A 12,437-nucleotide genomic window follows, 5' to 3' on the forward strand; every position below is an offset into this window, starting at 1 on the left:
TACAGCTTATACCATATATATGCATGACTATTGGCACTATATATTATGTGAATTCTCTAATGTGACTGTTTCGGTTTATTGTAGGTTGCTGCTGAGAACAGTGCTGGCATTGGAGTATTTAGTGATCCTTTTCTCTTTCAAACTGCAGAAAGTGGTAATTTCAGTAAAGCTTCCATCAATCCAATTCATTCTTATAAATCGTCGCTGAATTTTTCTTCTAAAGTAATAGAATAAAAAATTCTGATACATTTAGGAGCAAATCCTGATCCTTTCATTGTGGCTACAAAGGGCCTCACGTGCAGTGGAAATGTTGCCATTTTGCCATGCATGGTGGAGGCAGGATTTAGGGTGCCCTGGTGCATGCGGTCCCCGTTCATTATGTGCTGTGAATCCCAGCTCTGCAGGGGCTCCACACATGTCTCTATGCAGATGGGGTGGAGGAAATCAAGGCAGGGATAGCTGATCAGATACTAAATAAACCCACCAACTATTGCCCACTGCAGTATGGGGGCACAAGAGCTACAGTAGAGTCAGGATCTTGCATAGCCCCCTTGCAGCAAGCCCAGCTTCTAACAAATATAATACACAGTATTTCTTACTGTGTTTGCCTCTTAATGCTGACACCAAAAGCTCAGTTATAATGCATCCTGAAATTAGAATCTGACTGAGAACATCTGACGTTTTACTGATTTTTCATAACATTCTAAGTCTATGATTGTTATTAATTTATATTATGGGGTCCTTATCCTACAAACACTCTGGTAGAAATTCATCTCTGTGCCGAGAGCTAGCACAAGGCTCATTTTGAGAGCTTAGGTGCAATTTAAGTGGTGATACGGCTTTTGCTAGCCCTTTGCAAAGGGTGAATTTCACTCTCTGTGCATGGAATTCCCATTAATTTCAGCAGGAGTTTTCTGCATACTGAGTGCTGAGCACCCCAGCACCCACTGAAGTCAGTGAAAGGTGCTCAGCACTTTGTGGTTTCAGATTCTTAAGGACGGAACTTTTAAATCTTCTGAGATAATTTATCATTTAGGAAAACCCCCATAAATGAGAACTTTCTAAATGGAGCTGTATGAAACTGCTACTTTTCCTTTTGCAAATAATTGTATGCAAACATAATATTGTAATGAGCATACTGTATTTAAGTTTAACAAAGGGCAAAGATACACCATTTTGCCCTATAAAGGCATTACTGCTTCTCAGAAATTGTTTGCAAAACTCTACTTACATATGATTCATTTAAAATAGAAATCCTCAGTATAGTTCTAGCTGAAATGATGAAGAAAAGAAAGCTTTTTATCAAGCAACTGCATTTGTAATTTTGGTTCTCTTTTTAAGTATCACAGCTCTGAGAGTTAAAAATACAACATAATCATTGCCACCACCAACTGGATAATAAACTTGTTATATTTTTATATCTAAAATATGAAAGTTTATTTTGGATATAAATTGTTTGAATAGTTAAAGACTTGCTGTTGCAAGTTTTTGATTCATGAATAATAATCACAACAGGAGACATTGTCTGGAAAGGAGTAGTATGGAGAGGTAGAAAGAAAATCCAGAAGTAAAGCCCCTATTCAACAAAGCACTTAAGCAGGAGGCTTGGAGGACCTGTCTCTTATTAGTTATGGGAGATTTTCTATAATGTTGAACATGAATATATTTATTTAAATCAACTCATTTTTCAACACAATATAGCAATATTTTTAGTTTATGCAATCTGGGTCTGAACCTTAAGTATGGCATTTCAGATAGTCCTCTGTACTTCTAGATGTTTACTTGACTCACTCAAGAACTTGAACCTTTTGAGGTCCTATATTCCATTTCCTTATAGTGCGAACTGATTTGCTGACCCAACGGACACATCAAACTGTTACTGATACAAAGAACATAATTTCTTGGTCACACACCATCATGTATTGGGAAATGATTAATCAAACAAATACAGTAAATATAGTATAAATTCAAATATTAAGGGAACAGTTTTTAATTTACCAAAATGTTGAGGTTTCCCAATCAGTATTTTTCATTATTATTCTCTGAAGTAGAATGGTTCAATTTACTAGTTTAGATTAATCTATTTTAAAATTTAAATTAAAAGTAATTTTATAAGGCTAATTCATCAGGAGGGACAAAATCACACTTTTAAAAACGACTTTCTGCCTCAGAGCACTGATTTGCCGTTTGACTGGTTATATGCACACTTACCCACCCCCCCAAAAGAGACACATCAACTTGCCGGATCTCAGTTGCAATAGCAATTGCTGGATTTGTTTTTTTCAGCAAAACAGTTTTTCAATTAGAAAATGCTGATTCATCAAAGTCAAATCCGAATGAATAAATAGGATATCTTTATCTCCTAGAACTGGAAGGGACCTTGAAAGGTCATTGAGTCCAGCCCCCTACCTTCACTAGCAGGACCAAGTACTGTTTTTGCCCCAGATCCCTAAGTGGACCCCTCAAGGATTGAACTTACAACACTGTGTTTAGCAGGCTAATGCTCAAATCACTGTGAAAGTGGCAGTTTCAATATAACTTTTGTTGGGAAGGTTTTGTGCTTAGGGCACTCACCTAAGATACAAGAGCGCTGGGAGAACCAATTCAAGTCTATGCTCTGCCTGATCCAGAAAAGGGAGTTGACCCCACTTCTCCCACATCCTGGGGAAGGGCCATAACCAATAGGTTATTCTGTTGTCAAGCTCTCCTGTTGGAGCTGTTCCACTTTGTATAAATAATTATTCATTGTTGTAGGGAGGGAGGGAGCCCAGGTGTCCCAGATTTCAGGTGAGTGACCTAACCACTGGACAACAGAGTCAGTCTCAGTGTGGCCCAAAGAATGTTGAATTATTTTTACAAAGTGGAACAGCTCCAGTAGGAGAGATTGAGAAAGGAAGACTGACTTTGTTGCCTAGTGTAAAGCTTTAACATTTGAAAGCTAGAAATAGAGACAGTATGAAAGTATCTCTTTTCAGTCCTTTGAAATTCATTGGACTGGAAGAATCTTTTAGGTTATGTCTACAGAGTGAGTGGCATCGAATCCCAGAGCCTGGATTAGCAGACTCAGGCTTGTGGTACGGTACTAAAAATAACTGTGTCAACATAGTGGTTTGGGCTGGAGCTCAGGCTCGGAAACCTAGGGAAGGGCGGGGTTTCAGAGTCTGAGCTCCAGACCAAGCTGCAACATGCACACAGCTCTTTTTAGCACCATAGCGCAAGCCCCACAAGCCCAACTCTTTTATGTAGATGTACCCCTAGAGGGACAGAGGAAATATATTCAATATTTTGCTAACAGGGACGATCCTTCCTTAATAGCCAATGACAAAAGTGTTTTTATGAGAGCACTAGTACAAATTTATATTTTAAAAAGAAAAATAACCAACCACCATACTTGGAGAGAGCAATACAACTTTTAAAATTTGAAAATTGCCTCTGAGATACCGTGGTGATGAATGATTTTAATGCCTGGAAACAAGAAATAGAGAAAGCAGCCATAACGCAGGAATCAGGAAGAAAGAGGAAGAAAGAAGGATTATTTGAATTTTGAAAGTCATTTCAGATTAGAAATGTTAATTCTGAAATACACATACTGCTACAAAGAATTATATGCATTACTGGTTTTGTTTTGTTTCTTAGCTCCAGGTAAAGTGGTGAATCTCACAGTTGAGGCGTTAAATTATTCAGCTGTAAATCTGATCTGGTTTCTGCCTCAACAACCAAATGGAAAGATAACCAGTTTCAAGATTAGTGTGAAACATGCAAGAAGTGGAATTGTAGTGAAAGATGTTTCTGTTAAAGTGGAGGACATTCTATCTGGGAGGCTACCAGAATGTAATGTAAGTGTTAAAAATTTAATTAGAGATGGACTCAAGGGATGAAATGTGGTGCCACATTTGTATTTTGAACACCCCCAAAATCTGGGGGCCTGTGGGATATGGTTCAGGTCCATTTCTAATTTTATAATTTGGTTGTAGGTCTCGGTTCTACAAACTGATGTACTGGGTACAGACAGATCTTTATGTCTGAGCTAGAGGTGGTCAAAATTTTTCTGACAGAACAGTTTTCCAGTGAAAAATGCAGTTTAGTCAAAATTAAAATGGTTCACAGAAACTTGTTGATTCTGATGAAATCTTTGATATAAAAATATTGAAATTGTTTGGATTCTCATTTTGTTTAGATGTTTAAAAGTTTAATTTTGACTTTATTATTATTATTAAATATATGTTGAGAATAAATGAAATAATAAAGTCAAAATTAAACTTTTAAACATTATCTAAACAAAATGAGAATCTAAACAATTTCAATATTTATTTCATTTCAACATATATATAAAATGATTAATCATTACTGAAACATACATATATAAGTTGAAACGAAATGATAAAGTCAAAATGCATTTTTTGACATTATTGAAATGTTTCTAAATTTCCAAATTGAAATCTTTTGGATTTTCAGTTACACAAAAATTTTAAAGTTTCAAACTTTTTGTTTTGATTTGGAATGAAAACATGTCTAAATTTTAGAATTTTCGGTGGGTCAGAATAGAGCTCTAGTCTGAATAGAGTCCTTTTGACTTCAAGGACTCCACATGGCCTGAGTTGGAATTTGCCTAGGATGCTGGAATAATACCTTGATCTTGTGAGAAGTGCCATTTATAATGACTCCAAATTGTCAGGACCTTCGGTTCATATTTTATCTGAATGAGGATTTCCAGCATTGCAGAGCCTCCTAACATCAAAATGAATTAGTTTGGTACCAATTCAGAAGGAAGAGTGCCACCTACTAAATCACTAGCACCATTTATTGCAGCATCTAGGTTTTTCTTGGCATTCTCTTATATAGCTGCTGATCAGGTTCAACCTTTTCTAGCCAGATCAGCTCTATTTGGATTTAGAGTATAGTAGAACATTGCTAATTTGTGCCAATTACTGGGAGACTCATGGAACAGAATGTTTGAATACTGGAAACCAAATCTGGCAATGTTTCATCAACACCAGAGTTTTGGTTCTATTCAGCCATATTTGACACTGTTAGTATTTGTTCATTTGTGATGTAGAATCAGGCCTGAAGGAGTGGAATGAGCTGCATCCCCTGCGCTGTTAATGATGCCATCAGGAGGAAGACGATAACAACCTGCATTTACATAGTGACAAGTGAAAGAAAAACTAATTTTCAACTATTTTGTTTTAAAGATGCGGTGTTTGTAATTTTTGTGTCTACACATTTACCATTGTTGATCTGGCATGACAGTTTTTAAATTTAGTTTATTTTTATCAGCTTTTTCAGATTACTTTTTTGGTGTTGTGAGAATCAAATTATTTGAGCTTTCTCTAGTTACCAGCCTTTTTGCGTTCAATTCTTCTCTTGAATGCATGCCGAAGGTTTTCATTGATTTTTGGCCTTAGGGTTTGTAGGTAACTTTTATCCTACTAGTTAATATTTTTAAAAATCCACATTTTATAGCTATATAAAGAGGTATGATATTGCAAAGACCTATAGTTCAGCAGTGATTGATGCAAAATGGCTAAGTAATAGGTTTAGCTTTTCATGGTTCATATTTTATCTTTTTAGGAAAACAGTGAATCATTTTTGTGGAGTACTACCACCCCTTCAACTACTTTTGGCAAATCTACATTTCCTTCACGGGCTATGTTTACACCAAGTACAGTAGCACCAAGTCAAATGAGCTCTGTCTGGAATGAACCTATTAGTTTTGTTGTGACTCATCTTAGACCATACACCACTTATCTTTTTGAAGTCTCTGCCGTTACCACTGAAGCAGGTTATATTGACAGCACAATTGTCAGGACACCAGAAGCAGGTATGTTTTGCTTTCCGAGAAAAAACTTTTAACTACAGAGAAAAATCAACATGTTAAACTCTGAGATTTATTTTAAAATATAAACCAAAGGGATTCCAGGTTATATTGCAGGATGCTTTAGACTGTGATTCTGTCTTCAGCTAGATCTCAGACTGTGTTTCAATACATACATTCTGTGTTTTATAATTCCTGGTATGCTTAATCAGTTGCACCAGATGAGATCAATTGAATGTGTACATACTGTATACAATATAATGTAGAAAAGAGTGGAGATGGGAGTTGAGTTTCTGTGGGAAATAGAGTAAAGCAAAGTATGATTATCTAAAGGAGAAGGGAAATACTGTAGGTTCTTAATTCTGTGAAAACCTGAGGATAGCACAAAGCACGACAGAAGTGCAATTCATGGCATGAAGCTATAGGAGAACTTGGAATAGGAAAAGGTGGGTAAAGATGGCAGACTTAGTATTTCAAAGGGTGGACAGTGTAGTAGTGTACATGGGTCTATGTGCTATAATGCTTGTTGCCAGGATGAAATACAACGTGTAAATAAGCTCATGTTAAGAAGTGGTAAAGAGCCATCAGTACCTGGGCCAAACCCTGCTTAGCATCCCTGGCAAAGCTCTCTCCCCACCACTACTGAGAGCTGGGTGGTAATTTGTCCTGTTTTTCATCTGCATCACACTGAGTGCTGGGATTCCAACGAGGAGACTCAGCACCTCTGAGGAGGTGTTCAGCATGTCCCAGGTCAGGCCCAAAGCTCAAAATCTAATTCTTAATTCTCACACAAGTTCTGCCACTACTTCTGCACTCCTGTAGTTCAGGAGTGTCCACAACTTCCCGCAGCCAGTCAATCATATTTCCCTGCAGCTATTGAGAAACAGTGTGAAAGAGAGAGAAACACCTTTCCCAATGTTCCCCTGTCAGGATCCACAGCTTGAAAGGCAGTCCTAGAGCCAGCCATTGAATCCCAGGACTCTCAATACATTGCAAGTGATCTGTCACCAGGGGGTCAGGGTTGGAAACCAAGATTGCCTAAACACCTACTAACTGGCCCGTTGCCGAAGACTGTTCATCAGTTGGACAGTGCAGCAATCTTTTATCTAGCACTGTTTGGCAATTCTGGGCTCTTCTTTCCTATGTCAGAATTCATACTAATTTGCAGATGAAAAGAGGTCTGACTCTTTCCTAATATTGTATAGGATTGAGAGAGGATGGGGACAGGTGTTCTTAAGGCAGGGGGGCTTTTGGCTAAGAGTGCTAAACCCCACTTGGTTTTATAGCTCAGTGGTTTGAGCATTGGCCTGCTAAACCCAGGGTTGTGAGTTCAATCCTTGGGGGGTCATTTAGGGATCTGGGGCAAAAATCTGTCTGGGGATTGGTCCTGCTTTGAGCAGGGGGTTGGACTAGATGACCTCCTGAGGTCCCTTCCAACCCTGATATTCTATGATTCTATATTTGAATGTTTTGTTACAGATAAAGAACCCTAAATATATAGTTCTGACTGGGATAAATAAAGTTCTGTGTAGTTCCCAGTCTGATTCAGGGCTTTCGTCCAACTTTTTCTCTGAGGTTTTCAAACTGTTAATGTGCTAGGACAGGTGTATTGGCCGTAAGAAAATCCTTGGGAATGGAGCAAAGCTCAAGTAAAGGGCTTTGCTCTGCAAAAGCATATCAGGGGTGGAAGGACAGAATCCTCAGTCCCAGCTGATCCAGGATGTCTGTGCAACTTGGTTGAAGCTTTTACTGTAAGGTCTGGAGGAGGAACTAGCAGATGGCATTCTGCTCCCCTGTGCAGAGTTTGGCCTAGTGGATCTCTGATGTGCACAGGTCCACTGACCACATCTAGGGCCAGCCCAAATTACTTAATCCTCATTGAGCTTCAGAGGCCCAGTGTGGCACACAAGTTGAGGATTCTTAGGACATAGGGTCTCTGTTGGTTTTACTCTCCTATGCATCCAAAAATGCTGCTGTGGGGCCTACATGCATGTGTAAGGCATGCCAGGATTTTGTTTCCAGGCGTGCCTTACACTTTTATTTCACTTTTGTTTCAGTGAATGCTGATTGTGGGTTTCCCCTGGGGACATTATAGATAAATGAACTACTTTTTTCCTCATGATTTTTCTTCTCTGATGTTTGATTTAGCTTTAATAGAAATTTTTACAAACATTTCAATTTTTTCTAAATACAAGAAAGCTAAAGCTTGTATTGAACTATGCAGATTATAGTGCAAATCCAATATTATAGCTTCAATCTGGGTATTAGAAAACAATGTTTATACATGCAAGTGCCTGGATATACAGTTTATTTTTTTTAATGCAAGGGATTTTGGTTTAGGAGTGCTGCTTTGCATTGATTGCAAAGAGCCCGGCCCTCTCATCCAGACATTGAAACCCTCCCCCACCCCACAACTGACTCATGGTTACCCTCCAAGTTGCCAGAACTTTTTCACATTCCCCAGCATCAAGCAATCTAACGCCACCTACCTCAAGCTACTGAAATCCCCACCTCCTACTCCAGCACCTTGACCCTCCCACTTTAGCGTGTGATGCCACCCAAACTACATGTCAACTACCAAATTCTCCTGCTTTCTTTTAGGATCAAATGCTGAGTAGCTGGGGTAGGCTCTACGGAGAAGTGTGGTTTGAGGGTGAGGAATTTGCAGCCTAAGTAGCTTCCTGTGCCATGCAGCAGGCTGGAGCGCTGTGAATCCTCTGGCTCTGTGCTCCCCTCTTTCTGTCATCCCTGCATGCCTCTTCTAAATCCTGCCCGACATGCTCTGTGAAACTACATTAATTTGCTGCCACAAGATCTCCTGTGGCCACAGAGGCAAAGGTGACCACATGACTCTTAATGACAAGTACCCTGCCTTGGACCCATTCCCAGCTGCTGAAACCATTCAAGTCCCCTCCTAGTTGAATCATCCCAGCTCTGCTGAACCCCTTCCCCATCCTTTGCAGTGACAGGGCTCTTCTTGCTTACCATGCTATTTGAGAATCCATTTACTTTTTTTTTTCTTTTGCTACTCATTTATGTGTTTAAAATTTTTGGACATGACTCCATTATAATTAAATATTATTACCAGATGTCTTGTGCAAAATCCAGCACTTGCATATTTTGTCACTGGGGATGGGATCAAGTGGAATCAAATAATAAATATTACTTCTATGAGTTATGTGACAGGATTTGGCCCTGGAAAAGAATTGCAGCTTCTCTTGATTCCTTGTAACCCTGACATTTAAGAATAATGTGTGAGTGTAGCTGATACCATTAGACTTGGCAAGATTACTTTATCATTCTTGGTTATCTTCACTGAGTAGCACCTAAGAAATTCCTCAGGATTGATAGGAGCTCTCTTTTCTTTCATTGGCAGCTGTTCTTATTTTGACAACTAGCTCGATAGGAGAGAGTTGTCTTTTTCTTTCTATGATTGACATTGCTTTGAATAATACCATTTTTACCTCAGGTTTGTTCCAAAAAATGGAGGTGTTTGCTGAGCTGTGCACAAACAGCAAAATGGCTGGGATATTGTTATGGCAGTACATGAATAACGTTGTTCACATGCTGATCTTTGCAGGATTGGCGCTTTGGGCAGTATTGAAGGTCATCAAATTAGTTTTAGGAGACCTAGAGTATGAAAAGAGAGAGACTGCATACCTGTTGCTCAAACTATCCATCACCGTAGAATCTGAGTGCCTTTCACTGTAAAATCAATAGCAATTGCGAAATTCCTATTAGACTTGATGGAGTCTCTGATACTTCTCCCTTTTCAGGTTCAATTGCACATTCGTAGCTCTCTTGCAAGATAAGTTACCAACTACCCCCCACCCCTTTAATTAAAAGGAAGTAAATTTAAATCAGAAAGAAAATTCCATATTAATATAAATCCTACTTTTCCAATTTACATGATGTTTTTAATGTCTTTTTCTGATCTTATTTTATATTTAATATGAATAATATGGATTAAATGATGCTTCTGGGAAACCCTAATATGAATTATATGTGTATACATTTTTTCCAATGTTGTTTTAGTTCCAGAAGATCCACCCCAGAATTTTGCCAAAGGCAACATTACCGGAAAGTCCTTCTCAGTGTCTTGGGACCCACCAACCATAATAACAGGAAAGTTTAGTTACAGAGTTGAGTTATATGGACCGTCTGGTAAGTCTGAATCAAACGTAGATTTTCTCTATCATTGTTAGGATAATTTTCTTTCAATAACTACATCACTAGCATTCTAAAAATGGATAGTTGAAAACAAATATTTCCTTTTATGAAATTAGGCTTGGTAATAATTCTCTGATAACTTCTCAGTGAAAAGGATGTTTGTCATGGGGTTCACTCATTGCTAGGATGCCTCCTCATGGCTGTGTCTGGCGAATCAGCTCTCGTCCAGTCTGACACCCCTTTCCTCACACCGTGGCCCCTCCTTGGTTGCCAGGACTCTCAGTGCTCCCTCTTCATGACTCAGCCTCCAGCCAGGTCATTGTACAGTCCTCCTCTTCCAGGGTACCAAAGTCCCGCTGGATCAGCTATCCTCATGCTGCTCCAGACAGTCTTCCAGTCCAGGGCCAGGCGCTGTGCCACTTTCCCAGCAGCTGGTGGGGGAACCTGGGCCCACCCACTACTCTGGGCTCCAATCCAAGGACTCTATGGGTATGTCTACACAACCTGCTGGATTGGCGGGCAGCGATCGATCCAGCGGGGGTCGATTTATCGCGTCTAGTCTAGACGTGATAAATCGACCCCCGAGCGCTCTCCCGTCAACTCCTGTACTCCACCGCCACGAGAGGCGCAGGTGGAGTCGACGAGGGAGTGGCAGCAGTCGCCTCACCGCAGTGAAGACATTGCGGTGAGTAGGTCTAAGTACATCGACTTCAGCTACGTTATTCACATAGCTGAAGTTGTGTAACTTAGATTGACCTCCACCCCCTCAGTGTAGAGCAGGCCTATGTCTAGCAACTATGAGCTGTTTGCTCCCAGACCCCGGTGCTATTTCCCCAAGCTCCTGCCTGTTCTATCCTCTGCCCACCCCCTGGGTTTATCGGCCTAAACTTCCTCCTCTCAGGGAATAGCTGTAGGCTACTTCCCTCTTTGACTTCTTGGCAGGCTCTGTAGCCTCAAACACCCCCTTACTTCTTCCAGGAAGTGACTGCAGCCTACTTCCTCTGCAGCCCCCGGTGTTCTCAGCTTTCTGGTTTTATACAAGCTCAGCCTGCCTCTGCCCAGCTCTGCTTCATCAACAGTTAGCCCTTCTGTCCCTGGCTCTCCCCCAGTGGTGCAGCCCAACCGGCTAATTGTCCTAACAACCTGCTCTGCCTTGGATGGGAAGGACACACCATCATAATACTCATTTTCAGTATATGTACATAGAGCAATGGATGCTAGATACACCTGAAAACAGGAAGAGACACAATCTTATCTATTTCACTCTTTTAGAGAGGCAGTATATTACACTGTCAATTAAATCAGAACTTGCAGGAGAACAAAACACAGATAAAGGAATGGATTTTAAGGGATAAGGCTAAAATTATTAACTTGAATGGGTTGTGAGATGAAGTGATTGGGGCCCCCACCCTCACTGAAAAATACCAGTCATTTATTTGGGTTCAGGGTAGTGGTAAATGACCTCCATGCTCCATAACCAATGTTTAGGGTTTGTTTCCTTCAGGCTAATCTCTAGTATTTAGCACTCCTCTGATCACTCTTGTCCTCCAACTCATGAGGGGGAATGAGGGAGCACATAAAGTCTGCAAAGAAATAAGGGTGCCTTTCTTCCTCAAGGATAATAGGGTCCAGAAGCCACCTCCCAGGTCTCTTACTCACGTGTACTTCTAGGACCTGGCTCCCTGGAGCCTCTTACTACCATTGGCTACCGGTCTCAAGCTGGAACAAAACTACAAACTCCACTTATTAAATTTGCATGTTTAAATCCTGTCTTTACTCTGTATTAACCTAAAACTGTGCCTCCAGGATACTGGCGATGGAGAAAAAAACTCACCAGACACCTTGTCAATTCTAGCCCCAGGGAAAAAATTATTCCTAATCTCCAGAACTGCCACTTGATCAAACCCACACAGCATCTTCAGAACATGCTTCAAACTAGACCTCAGTTATAGGGCAGAGAGGGTGAGGCAGCAACCACAGCAGAGTAGCTGTTTGTGACTGAGTGCCACTGCTCCCATCATCTTTGCTTTACACAGACTGCTCAAAGGCCTTACTTTTTGTAGATACCACCATGCAGTTTATTTATAGTATTTCACTCACCACCTTTTAGGTACTAGTGCACTCATACCATTTACATTATCTAGCTTTACTACCCCTTCTCCAAAGCGGGGTGGGGGAAGAGGTTTCTCCTCCCAGAGAACACCCATTTATCAGAGCCTACTAGCCTGCCTCCATCCCCTTTCTTTCTTTCTGTGCTCTTTTATCCAGTCTCCTTGTTAATGTGTTAATTAGCTCATTAGTTACCCAGCCCCAATCTGATCTGGTAATCAGGAACTTCTCTCCTTAATCGGGCCCTCCCCAGGGACCTAACTGGTTAAACAATGACCAGAGTGCTACTGGTTCAGGTGCTGATTCCCAGTACTCTGTCACAGAGCTGCCTGCCCATGATGGA

General features: G+C 40.4%; 1 protein-coding gene across 1 annotated transcript in view; it reads left to right on the forward strand.

The window, feature by feature from the left end:
• The window catches only part of PTPRQ (protein tyrosine phosphatase receptor type Q), a 179,005-nt gene that overhangs the window by 14,391 nt on the left and 152,177 nt on the right, over positions 1 to 12,437 (forward strand). Inside the window, exons 4-7 of the mRNA XM_065403406.1 lie at positions 85 to 154; positions 3,637 to 3,836; positions 5,572 to 5,821; positions 9,851 to 9,979. Of these exons, the coding sequence (XP_065259478.1) occupies positions 85 to 154; positions 3,637 to 3,836; positions 5,572 to 5,821; positions 9,851 to 9,979 (649 nt within the window). The remainder of the gene's footprint in view (positions 1 to 84; positions 155 to 3,636; positions 3,837 to 5,571; positions 5,822 to 9,850; positions 9,980 to 12,437) is intronic.

Source organism: Emys orbicularis, chromosome 1 (genome assembly GCF_028017835.1).
Source record: "Emys orbicularis isolate rEmyOrb1 chromosome 1, rEmyOrb1.hap1, whole genome shotgun sequence".
NCBI lineage: Eukaryota > Metazoa > Chordata > Testudines > Emydidae > Emys > Emys orbicularis.